General features: G+C 42.7%; 1 protein-coding gene across 2 annotated transcripts; it reads left to right on the top strand.

Annotated features, from left to right (window-relative positions):
- The first annotated feature begins 7,022 nt into the window (after window positions 1-7,022).
- Window positions 7,023-17,752, top strand: ndufa10 (NADH:ubiquinone oxidoreductase subunit A10). 2 transcript variants are annotated; one of them, XM_084443073.1, is made up of 11 exons: window positions 7,023-7,167; window positions 7,593-7,761; window positions 7,926-8,141; window positions 8,599-8,685; window positions 9,522-9,643; window positions 12,136-12,215; window positions 12,552-12,606; window positions 12,798-12,883; window positions 14,996-15,104; window positions 17,365-17,405; window positions 17,533-17,752. In XM_084443073.1, the coding sequence occupies exons 1-10, from the start codon at window positions 7,093-7,095 to the stop codon at window positions 17,392-17,394; spliced, it is 1,029 nt and encodes a 342-aa protein (XP_084299199.1). In that variant the 5' UTR covers window positions 7,023-7,092; the 3' UTR covers window positions 17,395-17,405; window positions 17,533-17,752. The 2 variants fall into 2 exon arrangements, with proteins under 2 accessions (XP_084299199.1, XP_084299198.1); XM_084443072.1 differs by lacking the exon at window positions 17,365-17,405.
- Window positions 17,753-19,596: the final 1,844 nt, after the last annotated feature.

Below are 19,596 nucleotides of genomic sequence, written 5' to 3'. Positions count from 1 at the left end.
TTACATATTGAACCCAGCTTGGGGGAAGTGATGGAGGAAGCAACATTGACGAGTGATGCAATGACAACTGTTAGCGCATTGTGTTGCTACACGTCCCTACACTACTTTACGAGCTTTTATAGCTGAAAAACATAACTCTGTTCTCTGTTACTGTTGTTCCTGACAGGGCTCTGAGTCATACAACTTGTGAATTATTGTTTTTAGTGCTTGAATGAAACAGATGAAGTGTTGGCCACAGAATATCAGCAGCTCAATGGAATTGACAATCAAAGAGGGTTTCAGGCAGGCAGTAGAAAATATGGACAAGCTTTTGTTTATTTATCAAAACATTTTTTGTTTATTTATCAAATCTAGGAAATTTTTGTTTTTAGAACATGTATGACATGTTCTACCCTATTTCCATGTGTTGTTGATACCGTATAATCAATGAGTAGGTGTGCGTTAAACGGTTTTATACAACGGTATAGATCCGATCCATTGTCTCTATTGGTCAGTTTGCATTCCAGCCGTGGCGATAACCACGATATCCCCACGCTAAAATGGAATGTTCACACATCTTTTAATATCAATCCACCTCGTATTAGTATCCGTGGCAGTGTCCAGAATGTTTACAAAGATGTGCTGTAGCATTGTCGTTGTCTGGCAATGTTCCCTTTTTCAGCAGAAGTATCCGCAAATGATTAACAAATAGTTCCATTAAAATACATTCTAAAGTTCGTATTGTCTTTCTTTTTGAAATATTGACGGATAAATGTGGCAACCGTTGTATAAAAGCATTATGGAACTCGAAGACGTGGGATGTCACGGATATCGCCACGGCTAGCGGGGTGTAACGGCACTCCGCTGCGCGTCGTGTCTAACCACTCCCGCTAGCCGTGGCGATATCCGTGACATCCCACGGCTTCGAGTTCCATATTGCTTTAGTAACATATAGTAAAACAAATGGCTTTTGCTTTAAAATATACATTCAAATTCAGTGCTATCTGCTCACACAACCTTAAGTTCTCCCAGTCACAGTGATTGTGCAGACCAATAAAGTCTAGGTCCTACACACCACAGTGGCCTGAGAGAGTCCAAGATGCTTTGTGGGAAGGCAGTAGCGTGTGAAGGATGGAAATGCATTTATAACATGTGTGATGTGACAGCCTTGTTAAGGCCTGTAAAACAGTTGCTCAATTAACAGCTGGTCCTATAATGTGTCCAGTGAGCGTCATGTTGTGTGCTTGTTTGGACCGCAGTTGTACAGGGTGATGTTATTAGCTAACTATGGCAATTGCTTCTGTGTGTTCTAGAAGGGAGGTGAGGGGAGCAACCACAATGGCTGTCAAGAGGGGATGAGTGGGGGCATAATTGTTGCCCCATGTTTAATTTTTTCCCTTTGTCTTCTCTTCAAGCCAGGCCTTCCTCTCTTCTGGACAGGAAACAGATTTCAGGCTCACACCAGCACAGCTCCTTTCTTGATTGTGGTATTACACTATAAAGGTGTGTGTGGGGGTGGGGGTGGGGGGTAATAGTGAAAGAAAAGGTTTATGGCTGCATTCGTCTGTTACACACAAAAACAAAAGTTCCTGAGCTGTAACTACATGAGGGGCATGAAATGGGGCTTCATCAGCAATCAAGATCAAGATTATATATTTCCCTTTTGTATTGTTTTGTCCCAAGGTTTAGAGTATTTTTGTTGCCATGGTTGTCCAGTTGTTTTAATGATAAACAAAGTAGAAAACAAGCCTTCCCACTGGCAATGTTAAAAACACTGAGCTGCACAAAAGTGAAATAAAAACCTGCCATAAAACCAGAGGAAATTTGGCAGAGATACACAGCCAGGTCCCTCAACTGGCCTCACAGGGCTTTAGCCGTGAGACCTGAATGAGGCTTATTGTTGTTTTACTGCACTGTACTTTATTTACTAATTACCTTGCTTCCTGTGTGTGTGTGTGTGTGTGTGTGTGTGTGTGTGTGTGTGTGTGTGTGTGTGTGTGTGTGTGCGTGCGTGCGCGTGTGTGTACGTGTGTGTTTCTGTGTGTGTGTGTGTGTGTGTGTGTGTGTGTGTGCACATGCTGGCAGACGTGTATTTCTACAGTATGTCTGTGAGATGAATGTGCGTCTGTGTGATTTGTGTTTTCTGTGCATGGGTAGTTTAGCCTTCCACTGCAGCTTGTGTGCAGCAAAAGTATTGACTAACATATTCATATATTATGTTTATTTTAACATAAATATTGAGTGTAAAAGTATGAACATTTATTGTAAAAGTAAGTTACAGTAGATAACTCCATTGTACCCTCTATCCATCCTCAAAAGGCCTACACTTGAAATGTTAACTTTTGGCTTCATGGTGTATATATGACTAAAGGCCAATTTATATTTGGTCGTACAACACTTTTGAAAGTGTCGACAGACAGAAATTAGGTCACTGTCGACACGTTTTTGTGTTGGACAGGGGCGTCTTGCACCCATCAAACATTCTAATGTCGCATTATTTTCTGTCGACAGACATTTCTCGTACAACACTTGTTGACTGAGTATAAATTACGTTTTATTTGTACATAACCACTGTAGGTGTCTCTTGAAGTTCTCTCCAACCATTTCCATTCAGGTCTTAGCAGAAACTGAACAATGTTTACATATTTTTCTCCTTTTGCAGATTTTACTTTCGGGAAAATGAGAAATGTTAGAGAAATGTATTCACACGTGTAGGGTGTGAGTCCGACAGTTGGCACTGTTTACATTCATGGTTTCCTGGACTACAGGGCAATTAGCCACCGAATTGCCCATACAAGCTGACAGACTGGAAGGGTTATGTAAGAACTCATGAGTTACAGGCCGTGGTTATAGGTGTTCCAACCTGCTGGTGTTGTAGCCTATTAGGGTGCAAAAGAAAAAGATAGTAGTCAAATGCAATGAATGAAAAGCTTTATACCTGCAACTGCTGTGTAGAATGATCAATGAGCTGGGTACAGTTTAATCACCTTGTTTAACGAGTCAAATTGAATGAGAACATACTTTTGGAGCAACAGCCCCCAGGAGAGGGGCACACCTACATACTGGGAGGGACGTTGCAGGGGTAGAGGAGGACATACACACTACTGACCCTAACTCCAGAACGAGGCGGCCAAAAATGGAACAGACTGGAGCTGGATGATCCATCCAGCGGACTCACCTCACAGGAATGGAGCCGCTAAAGCAGCTGTTTGGGTCGTGAAAAGAGGCCTGCATAACCTAGACCTTCATACGTCCCTTTACATGGCAGCCAACCTGGTTAACGAAAGGCCCATAGATGCCAGGACTCAGAGCTGGGAGGACGGGGTATAACCACTAGTCTACATCAGTATAATTTCTCTACCGTTAGGGAGAGCTGGCCCGAAAGGAGACCCAGGAAGCTTTGGCTACTCTTACATAAGATTGAAAGCGGTGAAAGCGCCCAAAAAATCAATCCCACTCGGACGTCAGAATAGCTGAAAGACTTGCCTCAGCCCTGCTGTCTAGACTCGGCCGAAGAAGACAAGAGCGCTGGGAAGAGGCCATTTACTCCATCGACTAATCACACTCCAGCCGCAAGGGATGGAGCATCCTTAACAACCTCACTGGTAGGTCTAGACACTCCCCCCGTCACTGCCCCATCTCTGCAAACAAAATCGCATCACAATTTGTGAAAAGTGGGACATACGAGGGCAAAGACCGCAAACTGTCACGTCTCATGGTAAAAGTGTCTGACCTCTGGAAGGACACAACTCTTAGTGGCGGTAACATCTCCGGTGAATTCACACCAGAAGAGTTTGCTGCTGCCCTTCAGCATGTAAAGCCAGGGAAAGCTCCAGTGCCTGATTCTATCTGCCCGGAGCTTATACTTCATGCCGCACCTGCCTTGAAGTCCTGGTTAAGAGCATTCCTCTCTTGCTTGCACCAACCCAAGATCCCCAAAATCTGGAGAAGAGCCCTAGTTGTTACGATCCCTAAGCCGAACAAGCCTGAGTGGGACCTCAAGAGTTTCCGCCCCATCTCTCTGTTATGTATCTCCTTCAAGATCCTCGAGCGTCTCATCTACGCCCGCGTCAAACCAATCATTGACCCGCTGCTCCCACAGGAGCAGGCCGGGTTCCGACGCAGGAGATCGACTGTAGATCAAGTCACTTTGATGACTCAAGACATTGAGGACAGCTTTTTGGTTAAAAAGGCCGGAGCCGTCTTTATAGACCTGACGGCTGCCTATGACACCGTATGGCACCGCGGCCTCACCTGCAAGCTGCTCCGCCTGCTGCCGGACAGGCACATGGTCAGCATGATCATGGAGCTTGTCCAAAACCGCAGGTTCACCCTCACCACCGGTAGCAGACAGCGAAGCAGGTTGCGACACCTTAAGAACGGCGTCCCCCAGGGATCTGTCCTGGCCCCCCTCCTCTATAACATCTACACCAACGACCTGCCGACCACAGTCTCCAGGAAGTATGCCTATGCAGACGACCTTGCGCTGGTATACTCAGCTGGAGACTGGCAGGCCTTGGAGGAGACACTGAGCCAGGACATGCAGACACTAGCGGCATACCTCTGGAAATGGAGATTGAAGTTCAGCGAGGCAAAGACGGTGTCAGCGCCCTTCCACCTTAACAAGAAGGAAGCAAAACATGAGCTCCGAGTGCACATTGATGAAACACTCCTGCCAGACAGCGCCGAACCAACCTATCTCGGTGTGACACTGGACAGGTCACTCACGTTCCGCCGACACCTCGAGTTACTGCGCAAGAAGTTAACAGCTTGTGTGGCGTTGATGAGGCGACCAGTGGGCTAGAGACACACGGTCTTCACCGGTGGAGTCAGGTAGGTGGCCCAGAGAGGGGTACACTGTCCCCGACTGGCTCTGACCTGAGGGGGCGGAGTCTCACCACCACGCCACTATCCCCGCCACAGGCCCTACAACTCAGCCCCTAAGTGGGCTAGAGACACATGGTCTTCACCGGTGTAGGCGGGTAGGTGGCCCGGAGAGGGGTTCACTGTCCCCGACCAGCTCTGACCTGAGGGGGCGGAGTTTCACCACCACGCCACTGTCCACGCCACAGACCTCACAATTCAGCCCCTGAGTGGGCTAGAGACGCACGGTCTTCGCCGGTGGGTGCATGGAGATTGCCCGGCCCGTAGTAGTTCCAGCAGTAGCTTTTACATACAGCTGCAGCAGATAGCCCACCTCACATTTTCTCCAGGAAATGTACTTTCTAGCTAATGTACACTGTCCCTTTACAAATAAAGAAAGAAATCAAACCTCTGCGGGCTCTGCGTAGCTTGTCGCGTTGTGACATTTTTCTGGATGTGGGAAACACATCTGTGCGCTGTCCATTTATGCAGAAGTATAAAACAGCCTTCAGTCAGCCATAGCGTTATGCCACCTACATTCCAAGCAGAGCATTGCATGCCCTCCCTGCTAGGGGAAGAAACCCCAAGCATTCAGATAAATTAGGCAACCAGGTAAATTACAACACCTTGTACAGTCTGCTGCATGGCTCTGCACTGGAGAGAGAAAGGTAGCTACTTTGTTGAGACAGAGACAACAGAGGACTGTTCAGCTTGGGAGCATAAAGACGCTACTGTTAGGAAAGGGTGTACTGAAATGTTTGTTTGAATGAGATCCAATGAACTGTATTGAAGTGTTTATTTGATTTAATGAGTATATGTGAAACGGTAGTTGTTGCACTATGCTGTATATGAGTTTTGCATTGCTTTAATGCTATGGTAAAGCAGGTTAAAGGGTTGTTGAATGAAACATAGTAAGCATTTATGTTTAATATCATTAATGAATATCAACTCACTTCAAGTGCTGTTATTAATATTGTTTTGGGTTAAATTTTTATGTTCATGTTGAATGTTTAAGCTTTGAAGGTTTTCAACCTAATTTATTCCTCTACGAAAAGAAAGAAGATGACAAATACTATTAACAAAAGAGGAGAAGAGTTGTCCCACTGCATTCTTTATGATTCATGCCATTTGTCAAGTTTGGGCTAAAGCTGAACTATTGTGGGAGTAACTTGTCACCACCTTAACCCTCATGCATTGCAGTGAGTCATTATCGTTATCTGAATCAATCAGCACCATGCAACCTACAGTATATGCTGTACACTTTGTTGAATGACCTTAACAGCATCTTATTTATTAAGCTATGGAACCTGACCATGGCTGCTTCCAGGCAGAAAAGGCTCTGTAACATTTGAATTAACAGACCATATCCCATTGCTTCTTTATTTTGTCATGCTATGTTAGGTGATGTTGACAGAACAAGCTACGCCCCCCCCCCCCCCCCCCCAGTGGTCAGAGATTTTTGTTACTGGTTAATAGTCAATTAGCACCATCTATTGGATGGAGTGCAGGTCTGCAGTCAATATCGTTGTACTATAGTATATTCTATTGGTTATTTTACAGGTTATTTTCACATGGGCCTCAAGGGCATTTCAACAATAACACAACATGGGCTTTCAGAAATGTTATTTTGGCATGAAAATGTAAAGACTGTCATCGGCCGCAAAACAATGGAAAAAAAAGTTTCACTACACGGTCTTTATTTTATAATTTTATAGTAGGCTATATTATATTGCAATGATGTTCATCCCCACACGTGTTTTTCTCTGACCTACTAAAGTCCAGTATTCTCTAGGGCGAAGTTGGTATTCTTTTTATTTTTCTCAAGCTGTCAACATGCATAGCACATAGTATCATCACAAACATAACTCATCTTACATACACATGAAACAATGAGAACACTAAACGAGAAGAAGCAACGTTAAAGAAATAGCATAATAAAAACAGGACAAATAAATTAGAACCATAAAAGACGACTTGAACATGGATAAGGATGCGATAATATGGCAATAACTTCACGTAATTACTACTATTAAAACTATTGCACAAAGTCATGGTTCTGATTGCTTTTTTATTTTGTGAGGAACACATTGTTGAGAGTTTGAAGTATTCAGGCAGTGATTCAGACAAACATGTGACGTATATTCAAGCAACCACACCGAAAGACCCCTCTGACGCGTTATTATCGCGCCTCGAAAGTACGGGGCGAACGAGTGATATTTGGGTCATTTGAGGTTTTGGTGGAGAATAACAATGTCTCTCCGGGTGATCCGACTGGTCATCCCCTCGGGGGCAGCGGTGTTCAAGGCAGGGACAACTAAACAGAGGGTAAGATCCTAATGAAACATCTATAAAGCAAACTAAGCGTGGATGCAGGGTCCTCAAGTTCACTAGGAACAGTACAAGGGCGTCCATGCTGCTAGCATCACTAGCAATGCGACGGGGTTAGCTTAGCTTACAGTCACGTTGCTCACTGTAGAGATTATCTACAGGGCACCCCAGCTATCTTAACTGTGTCAAATGTATTCTCCATAAGTTTAATTTAGCTAAGTTAACATCAGCTGACGTACGATAGTTATTTGTCAGTAGAGCTGCATAGATGCTAGCTAGCTGGTGATCCCTCAAACAGGAAGTTAAACTCATCCTGTGGTTTCTCTTTGGGCAGGCCTCCAGACCTGCTGCATTTACCTAGCTAACACATTATATTCTCTGATGAAACTCTTACTCCAACTGAACATATTGACTGCATGTAGGCTGCCATCCATACAAGCCCAGTGAGGAACCTGCAGTATGGCTACTGGGCATATATCCTGGGCGAGAGGACCACCCCCAGGTTCACAGAGCACAGCAAGATCATCTCCATCGATGGCAATCTGGCATCTGGGAAGGGAGCGTTGGCACAGAAGCTGGCTGACAAGCTGGGTAACTATCCCTGTACCCAAACGCTACATACAATCACCTGCCTGACTGTGAGGCTAGCTGTAATCATATAGGAACCTGCAATAGGCTCATTCGATTTCCTAATAGAGTTCCTCCACAGAGTGCTAAAGAGAGAGAGAGTCTAAGTGGTACCATGCTCTTTGCAGGGATGCTCTATATGCCAGAGCCAGACACGCACTACACAGACAAGATGACTGGTGAGAAGGAGCCACTGCCATCAGTTTTCAACGGGAACTGCAGCATGGAGAAGTTCTACATGGACCCCAAGGCTGCCGACGGCAACTCCTACCGCCTGCAGTACTGGACCTACACCATGAGGCTGCTGCAGTACTCCGATGCCATTGAGCATCTCATCACCACTGGTATGGCCAGCTCAACCAATTCATCTTTATAATCAGGACGCAATTCAGTTGCTGTTTTTGCAAACAATATTTTCTTATATTTCTATACATCAACAAAATAATATCTGACTCATGACACAGATCGTAGAATTTGCACGTCAACTTGAACATCAATCAACTTTTTCCGCGCTGTCTGGGGATTCTGTGTGCACACGACCCTGTAGTAAGGAGTTGGCGGGGCATTTATGTTTGCAAATTCAGGTGTACGAGAACACACATTCAACTTAAGAAGGGGAGCACAGCTGAGAACATTTTGGCAGTTTAGGAAAACATTTCCATGCGTTGAATCCGGCGGGGATCTTTCTTAGGGTTGGTCTTACGAAGGTCGTAAGAAGACGCTTAAGAAGACACTCAAGAAAATATTAAGGAATGAGGTCCATTGTAACTGTATTGTATTGATGTCTTTACTCTGTTACAGGCCAAGGGGTAATCTTGGAGCGCTCTCCCTTCAGTGACATGGTGTTTGTGGAAGCAATGTACAAACAGGGATACATCAGGAAGCAGTGTGAGTATGGTTATGAATGGGTTTTTCCATATTTGCTTGTGTTCAGAAAAGATGTCAGGCCCGGCGTCAGCATGTTCATGCGTGTGCGGGGGGGATTTTTTTTTTTAGTACCCTCACAAAATTAAAACATGACTATGTATCATTCAAGTGGCAGATCTAGCCTACTTTACACTACTTGTCAAGTTCAGATTCTGTGTGAGAGAGAGAGTGTGCACCAGCTGCATAGCTTGTTGTTAGCATTTGGTGCTAGCTAGCTCGCTGATGGATATAAGAAGCGTTTTCAAAAAGAAATAGGATGACAGCAACATGATTTAGCTCTTGGCGGCTAGCTAACGTTAGCTAGCAGTATTCCACTCTCATAGCTAGTGCAGGGTGACTCGTATTTTGCACGCAAATCTGCGTTGTTAGACAGGCAGCTCTCATCCCCAGAGACCACAACCCCTGCTCACTCTGACCCCATTTACACCTGGCATTAAAACGTGTTTTGGGTAATCAGTAGGCATGTAACGATGCCTCGCGATGTAGTTAAAAATCTATTTTTTTGTGTCACGATTCAAATCGGCGCAGATGAAAGGGAATCTACGGGCTGTTGTGAGCGCAGTTTCGGACAATGTGATTGGTTGTTGTTGCGTGCGGCAGACATGCCTTCTGCCATATGTTGACGGACACGCATCTAACTGCGTGTGAGCAGCCCGTCAAAGGCCAACACCAACCCAGCATTGTCATTAAGTACATTTTGGGTGATGTAGTTACAGAAGCTACTTCCCATCCATATGCCACAACAACAACCTTTTTGACATGACTTGAGTTTGATTCCCTTGTGCTCTGGAATACAGGTGTGGACCACTACAATGAGATCAAACACATCAGCATCTGTGAGTTCCTGCCTCCTCACCTGGTCATCTATGTGGACTCTCCAGTCGAAGAGGTGCAGAAGAAGCTGAAAGAGTCAGGCAAGGTAGGCCGACTTCACCACTAATGATATCCTCTTTCTGTCTGTACGCCTGCCTGCCTGTTGCCTAATGTATCTTCCTGTAGTTAAACTTTCTTTGCCATCATGTTTTACTACTGGCTTGGATATAATAGTCCCTGTACTGATTATGTTGTAAATATATCTCAGACCGCTCTTCCAAATATTCTGCCATGGTGTTGTGTCACTCTTTAAAATAGAAAATAGGACACACAGGCTTTGATAAGAAAAGAAAATGGAAAGCGGCTTAACTGGAACTGTCCCATAGTCAAATGCCTCTTGTAACACTTAATTATTGCAGAAATTAGTTGTTGCTTTCATGTTAGCACTGGCCATTTGAGACCTCTCGCATTTGGCAGGCAGGTAATCTCACACATCCTGCTAGGAATTAGCATTAAGTAATGGTGGCCCCAGCAAAAATACTCTCCTTAAAGCTAATCATAGAGGCGTGGAGGAATTCTAGTGTGAACTGAGTTGAATATTGTGCCAGACACCCTGCCAGAAATAACTAGTGTTTGGGGCCCAGTGCTTGAAGCTCAGAACTTCTTCTTGACTTTGTACGCCATTTGATTCACACATTGGAATGGGGTCCTTAAAATGTACGTTAAGCCTATGTAAGCTTCATAGCTGTGTGATTGGAACAAAACATCAAACACACAGTGGGCTCCAAAATTACTGGCATGCCTGACAGTCAATGCACAAACAGTATACATTTAATTATAGAGAAACTCCAAATACCAACATGTGAGGAATACTGTACCATTAATGTAAATGGCAACAACACAATTTTTTGATTAAATAAAAAATATTTCCTTCAAAACAAGGTTTCACAAGTAATGGGACCCTTAAGTAAATAACAAAATGAAATCGGGTATTCAATTCTACTTATTTAAGTCAGCCATTACATCAACTAGGGTATACAATAAGTTGGCACGCATGCATTAACCCTTTGTTGTCCAACATTGTTTAACATGTTTTTTGAATGTTTTTTCACGGTGCCCACCCACATCCATTGTATGACCAAAACGGTGCAGACTTTCTCAAAAGTGCTAGTTTTGTCAACTTTTTGATCTGGATAATGATCATCATTGTATAATGATCATAAGTAACCTTAAAACAGGGCTAAACATGATTTTTCCCTTTACTACTCCTTTAAGGAATGAATATAGCTGTATGTGACCTAAACGATTAAACCACTGTTCTGATTCTACTCGTCTTCGTGTCATTCTACAACATCCAACATTACACACTCATTATCGTTATTATAAATAAGTCTTTCGGATTCTTGCATGTGTAACGTTAGACTGGATGCTTTCTGTTGCATTGACGTCTGCTCTTCTAGAAAGATAGTTTGGCTTTGCAATACGCTGTACAGTGTTCTCGTTTTGTTTAAGCTTGAGATGATCCCAAACTTTGGACACTTGTCTTTTTCTCTGGCCTGTCTCTTTTCTTTGTCCCTCGCTTTCTCTCTGACTAGGCTGTCGAGCTCACTTCACCTGTCCACAGTCCACAGTGAAAGCGCAATGTGCAAAATTTCTCTCTTTTGCAATCCGCTCCATTAAATCCAAAATATCTTCTCACTTCACCTGCTAACAGCAGAAGCGTGTTGTGCAACAGTAATACTAATTTGCACAAAACACAGTGACTGTATATAATATGGATTAAACAAAGTCTAAATGCAAACACTTTTTAGAAATGTAGTTATTTGAGTTAGTTGAAGAATCGCTTCAGCCATAATTCATAGTTGCTAAATCTGTCCATGGAAAAATATTTTTTCAGCAGATATCAAGATTGAGCTATCAAGGCAGTTCTATGTTTATATGTGTAGTATTGATTCAGTTTTGGAATCCCACAACGTTACAAAGCATTCCATCTATCCTGAGGCAGCACTATTACTGCTTCGGAGAGATCGTGGGATTCCCAAACTGAATAAATACCACACGTATAAACAAAAAACTGCCTTGCTACCTCAATATTGTTGTAAGGAAGATATCTGCATTTTTTTCCATAGACAGGTTAAGCTACTGCAAATGCAAATATTATATACATTTTTATAGCTAGCCCAGTAATCAATGGCGATTCTCCTGTTGCGAACGCTACTCAGGAATGCTAGCATGTTACGTTGGTATAGCAACGACAGACCATTACATCCCTCCGGACACTATTTGACAAACGGACACAATTTGGCTTGACAGCACCAGTAATTTTGGAGCCCACTGTATGTTCAGCCACTACAGTCAGCCACTCCGATAAGGAATTATATTAATTGTAATATACAATTCAATGATTTCTCCCATTAGTTGCCGCTTAGGCGACTACAGGTCTCCCTAGGGTCCACAAAGTACTTGATAAGTGTTTTACAATTTGATATGCTGTCCACAAAATACTTGATAAATGCCTGATAATTTGATATCCTTTTTAATTAGATGATGAGAGATGCATTTAGACTTAAGTAGATTTGTTTTTCTCTTATTTTTCAGCCATATCTCCAAAATGTACCCCTAGCCTACCTTAAGAGCATTGAGGACGCCTACAAGAAGTCATTCCTTCCAAAGATCAGGTGAGTGAACCAGAAGAGCCATATTGATATATTTAGACCTAATGCATCATGAAATACACATACTCCTCATAACATGATGCTGCCACCACCTAGCTTCATGGTGGGTTCTTAGGTTGATGTGCAGTGTTAGGCTTGCGCCAAACATAGTGCTTGTGTTGAGGCCAAAAATTTGATTTCAAGTAAATCAGACCATATAATATTATCCTTAAATTAAATCCATTTTGATTCCATGTTGTAACACAATAACATGTAGAAAAAGTCCAAGGAGGGTGAATACCTTTCATAGGCACTGTATTTCACTTCACAGCTTGATATTGTTTATATTCTATTTTTCAGCGAGAGTTCGGAACTGCTTGCATATGACACAACCCAGGCAGAAGACATTGAGAAGGTAAGAATGACCCGAGGTGTGAATAAGACCATAATGACTAACTAGTCTACATTTGTCATAGTTTACAATACTTTTTTTATTTTATTTTATTTCTTCAGAATGCTACTCTATGAATGTGCAAATTGGACACTTGTTCTCTCTGCCTTATACAAACCAGACTCCACTGTGATGATGATTTTCCTCACCTGTAGGTAGCAGAAGACATAGAATACCTGAAGTTTGAGAAAGGACCATGGTTGGAGCAGGATGATGTCACCTTCCACCATATGAGGATGCTGTAAGTCACTTAAATACTTAACTAATTTGCCTCTGGGAATCTGAAATATTATTTGAAATAGTTCTTTGTATGATTGTTCTTGACTGGCACAATGGAACAAATATGCAAACTCCATCCACTTGCCTCACCAGGCAGACCTAAGCGAATGCTAAAGTATTTGAAATTGTATTTATACAACGGGTGGTTCCGGTCCTTGATTCTGATTGGCTGGAAGCCATTTTAAAATACTCTATAACCACACACCTGTAACCGCATAACAAATATTTTTTAGTATTAATGCGCCAACCAATCCTGTTAACATTTCACAACATCATTAAACAAACAGTGATTTACATGGATTTAATGCTGGTTGCATCATGTAGCAAGTTGGAGATATGCCCCCCAAATCAATTCAGACAGCCACCAACAAGCGCAGCTCCAGAGTGCATTCTGTGCGATGTTCAGAAAGGGCTGGAACATTGTAGCAAGCGGCATCCTAGAATGCCAACACAAAACATTTGCAATGTAGCGGAAGGGGTGCCGTTAACGCCCACTCTAACGTGACAACGTCATAAAAACCGTAAATGTATAAAGCCAGGCAACGTTTGGTGATGATAATGTACTTTGTAGCTCTCTACTTTGTAGCTCAAAATGTCTTCTAAACAATTCAGTTTTTCAAATCTAACGGCGCTGAGTCGGTTTAAAACTGGGTTGCTAATTTGGACGATAGCGCTGCAATTTGGAATCCTGGAGGGGGGCTGCGTTAACTCCCATTCCACCAACTCCTATGTACAGTAACGTTGGTACAGTAATATGGAATTCCCATACAATGACATGCATCGCCAAGCAATATTTTCAGGGTTATACTTCACAGAATTCATAGTGATGATTTGTGGTCGTTTTTATATAACTAAATATGCACATAACAAGCAGAAAATATGAAGGTAGGCTGTCTATGATATATAATTGTAGGAGAGTCGTTTACTTTTCCATTACAGTTTAAAATGTCGCAAGCACAAGCCCAGAACTCAGTCTTGTCACTGCGTTTGGGCGTTATGACCTCCTCTCCCGAGCGCAGGTGTTAAAACCACCTTATACGCTATCATTTTCCTCGAGACTCGGTTGTGTTTGTCCCGCAACGAGTAGATCCAGTCTGAAAGTTTAGCTTCTAGCTCCAAGCTAACTTTCTTCCGCCCACCACCAGCTAGCCCTGCTCTTTTCTTGTCAGCTAAACTACTTGTCAGTTCATCCTTCTGCTTTCTCCAGTATTTGCTTCTCTTCTTCTTTCTCCAGTATCTGATTCTCTTTGGGTCGATGCCAAAGAGCTTTGCAGCTTGCTCTCCCGAATGTTCTGCAGCATACTGCAAAGCTCTCTTTAAATTTCACATTAAACTTTCTTCTGGTCGGCGCCACGTTTGTTACCACCTCAAACAACGTGCCTAGCAACCAAAACTACCGTAAAGCCCAGAGTTTTTTTTCCCCCTCACTTTTTGACCCGGCCTGTATTTGTCTGTGTTGACCGTGCCCCCGGCCATTATAAGAGACCCAGCCTATAATTGAATACAGGCCACTATTGGAGGATTTACGGTAGTCACAATGGGAATATTGGAAATTGGCTCAGTTTGCAATAAGATTATCTCAGATGATAGCTAGGCAGTTCAAGCATTGTGGACATCTACATAATATACAGTTAACCTGCAGGGAGGCAGAACTGGGTTGAATTAAGCAATAAACCGTTTCACGTCATGCCTAACAATGCCCCCTAACTGTTCTAAAATTGCTGTAACCCATGGCCTCTTGTGGTTTATTGCTTAATTCAACACAACCCAACGGAGCCAATTTCAAATATTACCATTGTGACTAGTTTAGCTTGATTAGTTACCTGCTGACAATTCTGTTGCTTTATTTTATGAAATATTTGATGAGCACAGTGTGAGAATCCAACTGTTGAATGATGAAAAGGATTATCTTATCAGCCGGTCATAAGTGATTGTTTGTTCCCTGTGCGTGGCCGCCACAAAACATTACATACTGTATTAGCCTCCCCTTGCCGTTCTCCTGATCTTTTAGGTTCTCCTGTTTACCTGTGGAGGCCCTCTTCTAAGCCTGCCATTTTCCTGCTCCTCTCCCCAGGGTGCAGGATAAACAGAAGGTGGCAGAACTACCCGCCATACCTAAGTTCCTACCAGAGGTTACCATCGGGTCCCACGAATATGATGCCAACTACTACGCCTATAGATCGGTATGTAAAAAAATCCCCAAACCTTTCCTGTGACCTGCCATGAGAAGAATAAGAGAAAAGTAGAATATGAGGTGCATGCAACAGTAGAACACACAGATATCCACCTTCTCTCTACCCTTTTCTAAATCATTTCTATTGTTTTCTTTCTCCAAAACGAATTCAGTTGCTCCCTCCTATTCTCTCAGGAGAACAGCAATGCCTTGATAACAAACTATTTTCCTGCTGAAATATCGGATGAGGAAGGAAACGCAGGGAAATGCCAGCCAGATGCAGAATATTCTCCAAGTCATCAGTCTCGCAGGGAAACATTCGGTTTTGACCTTTAGAATTTATTAACTGGAGAGCGGTTTTGTCTCCCCGGCTGCAGAAACCGGGCCATGTAATGCGCTACAGGAGCTGACATTCTGCTCCGAGCCGCTCCATGCCTGAGCGAGCTTCTTAGATACGTAAAGGCTGAGCCCGTCTGCATTTCTCCTGCTGGCATTGCGTCGATGAAGTTGACTTCTGTCTGAGAGCAGGATAAGATACTGCCCAGGAATGTGCTCTCTCCCCTACTTGTGTGACAGGAGGAAATGGAGCATATTTACAGTGGCTTTAACAGACCAACTATGTTAGCACTAGGGCTGGGTATCGATTCCAATTTCAAGAATCAATTTGATTCCGATTCACAAGGTTCAGAATCGATTATCACGATTTGATTCGATTCAATATCGATTCGGTTAGTGTTACTAAGTTAGTGTTTTGTTTTTTTCCCCGTAACCTTAATTACATGACTGCCAAGTTATGCAACACATCAATACTAGGGCTGGGTATCGATACTGATTTCCAAAAATGAATGAATGAATGAATGAATCATTGAATGAATTAATGAACTATTCATTCGTTCATTTATTCATTCATTTATTCAATAAAAGATCAATTTTGAGATTCATGAATCGATTCAGAATAATTTGATTCAGAATCGATTTTTTTTAACCCAGCCTAGTTAGCACCGACCTCATACTGCTTTCACAGTCCTGACTGATGCTTATGCTTACAGTGTCGCCATTACCTGCCCTAATTGTGTAGTACTGTAGGTGGAACAGAAGTAGCAATAGTGCCAGCTTCAGTTAACACTAGTTATTTTCCGATTTTGCGGCCACAAGACTAATGGTGTTGCGGAATGCAATTGACGGAGAGCAGGCCGGCTGTCTATCACTCTGTCACTGATGTGGCTTTACATTAGCAGTAACTCATAACATGCTGTTTGCCAAAGCTCGGGGGTGATGGACTGCAATGTCGCCCTCAGTGACACAAGCACTTTGCTATACCATTATTCTGGACTGTCATCCCACACCCAGGGATGGATGAGTCTTGTGCGGCTACTCCTTCAAAGCTTAAAGGGGAAAAAGAGCTCTTGCTCCTTAAATCAGACACCTGCCCATGTACCCTTGAGTCTGACAGTAGTGTCCACCCAAGTGATTCCCCTTTGACCTTTTCCCCTGGGATCGTGTGATCTTTAGCAAAGGCAACTGAAGCCCATGCATACGTTTTTATGACACACAAAGTGTCAGAACACAACACATTAAAATGGTGCAGCAAATAAAAAAGTCAACACGTGACACAACATTAAAAAAAGGCACAACACATTAAAAAGGCACAACAATATGCCTGTCAGAGTATTACTCACATTAACCATCTATTATTTGAAATACATCTGCATTACAGATTGAGTGGACATCATATTAGAAAACAAGATATTACAAAAATATAAAAATGAACAAAAACTCAAAAAGAAAGGTGTCCAATCTTATGCCGATCATTAACATGAGTCCCACACATACATCGTAAACTAGGCTAGACTAATGTTACAAATTCTGTTTCACTTCTGAAACGGGCAAGATGGAACATTCCTCTTCCACGTAGACAATGGTAGTCCACCGGAAAACTGCATCCATAGTTGCTCAAAAAAACTTGCTCACTTCTCTAGTGTTGTTGGTCACTTCCGGTGTTGTTGCTCACTTCCGTTGTGTTGTGACTGATTTCTGTTGTGTGTTTTTTTTTTTGTGCCTTTTTTTTAGGGTTGCACCTTTTTATGTATTGTGATTTTTTTTTTTTGTGTTGTGCATTTATTTAATTTGTTGCGCCTTTTTTAATGTTTTGCACCTTTTTAATGTGTTGCGCCTTTTTAATGTGACTTTTTTCAGTGTGTCATGACTTTGTTTTATGTCTTGGGGCTTTTTAATGTGCTGTACCTTTTTAATGTGTTGTGACACTTCAGGGCCACCGTGCATTTAGTTCAGGCAGATAACAACAGTGACGGTGAGCCCTATTTTAACCTGGACAAGATTTGATTTCCACATTCTCAACCTTCCCAGCAAGAGTATGCGAGCGGGCATATCCTCTCTGCTCCCCCTGCCCTGTTATTCATTCCTCTCTCTGTCCACAGCTCCCTGGGAAGAAGTACGCAGCTGGTTACAATGCAGATGTAGGAGACACGAACATCTGGTTTAAGTGAAGAGACCCACTCTGTAGAATAGCTGTAAATGATTGGTTACTCTACCCTTCCTTACCTGCTGAGTCCTCTCAGTGGGGGGAGGAGCCGATTACATGTGACTGCCATCCAGTCAGAAAGTTCTCTTCCCGGGTCCCAGTGTCAATCAAGGAGTTGTGTGTCCTATGTAAATTGTATGTAATAAAAAAAATATTTAAAACTTTAAAAAATGTCTGTCATTTATTTTTAATAATATGAAATGTGCATGTATAAGATAAGACTTTATTGATCCCCAAGGAATTTTTCTCTCTGATAAATGTGCTTAGATTCTGCCTTAATTCTGTTCTCACTTCATTTTGGTTTGGTGGTTAATGCCGACGCCAAGCCTTTTCACCCATCCCACTTCACACTTTATTTGGTCATTACTATGGTGAACGAGCAAGCTGCTGACTTTAATGAATGTCACAATCACAGCTAAAGGTATTTTTCTTTAATTTCAGACAAAACACTGAAGTTTGTCCTAATGATAAATGTGAGTTTTTGGGCAATCTTCCTGAAAAGGCCTACTGTAGCAGAAGAGGACCACAACTCATGCAAACTGTGCCCTAAGATACCATACCTCTGCAGAGAGGCTTAGCTCTGCAGAATAGGCTTGTGATTCAGACCAAAAATGATTCCGTTTACAGTTCATTTGAAAGTGTGGACTGATTTCCTTCATCCAGTCCGTTCTACTTCCCCACCCAAGAGCCTTGGTGGGCTGAGCATATAAATCTTAACAAACAGCTTCTGCTGAAAGCCTGAGTGCGGAGATTAACTCCCTCTTCTTTTTTGGGCAGAGGAAGCTCTGGCTGGTCTAATCAAGTCTTGATTGCCAGAGCTGATATACTTAGCAGGCTCTAGCTGAGTGTGCATGTGAGACAATTCTCCAATTACATACATCCTGTTGGAAGATCCCAGTGAAGATAGTATTATCCAACTTGGCTTGATCCTCGGTCTCTCCTGAATAGCTCTTATCTACTCTTCTGACCAAACTATGTGGGGTCCCTCTGTACAGAACTGATTCTTTCTCTGTATGGAACAGAATCTGCTTTTTCTTATTTTGTTGGCTTTATGAAATTTCTTGATCTTTTGTTTTCAATTAAGAGATGGGCTGATTTTCAGACAGACTGGCTTGGTGCAGCAGTTTGCTCCAAATCAGAAAAATCTCTATTTCAAAAGGGGGCACTATTGCACCAGTGTAGCCTAGCATCACTATGCCTGCATTTTAACACTACTGTTTAACACAACTGTTTTGCAATTTGCATGGTGCAGTGTGTGATTTTGGTGTGCACTTTTGTCTGGGGTGCAGTTGGTGTTAATAAGCTTCTCGTTTGACATCAGCATTTTAGGTGTATCAATTCTTAATGCCCTGAGAGGTGTTCTTTTGTAGCAGTTGTGCAGTTGTATGGATCCCCCTCTGATTTAGAACACTAAGAATTCTGGGACATAGTTGCAACAAGGAGCGTGAGTGCTCTCTCTTCTGACGGTAAAACTGTGTCATTAATCAAACCGTAATGCCATCTAAAAGTTTAGTTTTATGAACAGCTGCCCAAAGCCCAAAGCACTTTATTAAGCATGTTCATCTATCAAAGCTTCACTTAAGCTCATAGTAATTCATCAAATTCACTCTAACTTGTTTCTTAGTTTGAGGATGAATACACATGATACAGTTCACCTGAGATCCCTAAACAACAGACTTGACATACTTGTCAGAGTGAATTAATCACGCCTAATGAATTACAACCAGTATATCAACTCTTTCAAATGTACTTTTCCAACAACAAACAAAATATTTGTACTACCACAATTAACCGCTGCCACAGCTGGAGTCAGGTCAGGAAGAGACAAAGTTTGTTCTCTGGGGGACACCATAGTCCCTCACCACTAATTTGGATCCAAACAACCTAGTACATGTGGAGTCCCCCAGGGCAGAGGGAGGGGACCGCACCACATCCATGAAAGGCAGGCATGCTGGGAAGG

The sequence above is a fragment of the Borostomias antarcticus genome (genome assembly GCF_949987555.1).
Source record: "Borostomias antarcticus genome assembly, chromosome: 9".
NCBI classification, from domain to species: domain Eukaryota; kingdom Metazoa; phylum Chordata; class Actinopteri; order Stomiiformes; family Stomiidae; genus Borostomias; species Borostomias antarcticus.
This window is presented reverse-complemented; position numbering and strand designations above follow the sequence as displayed.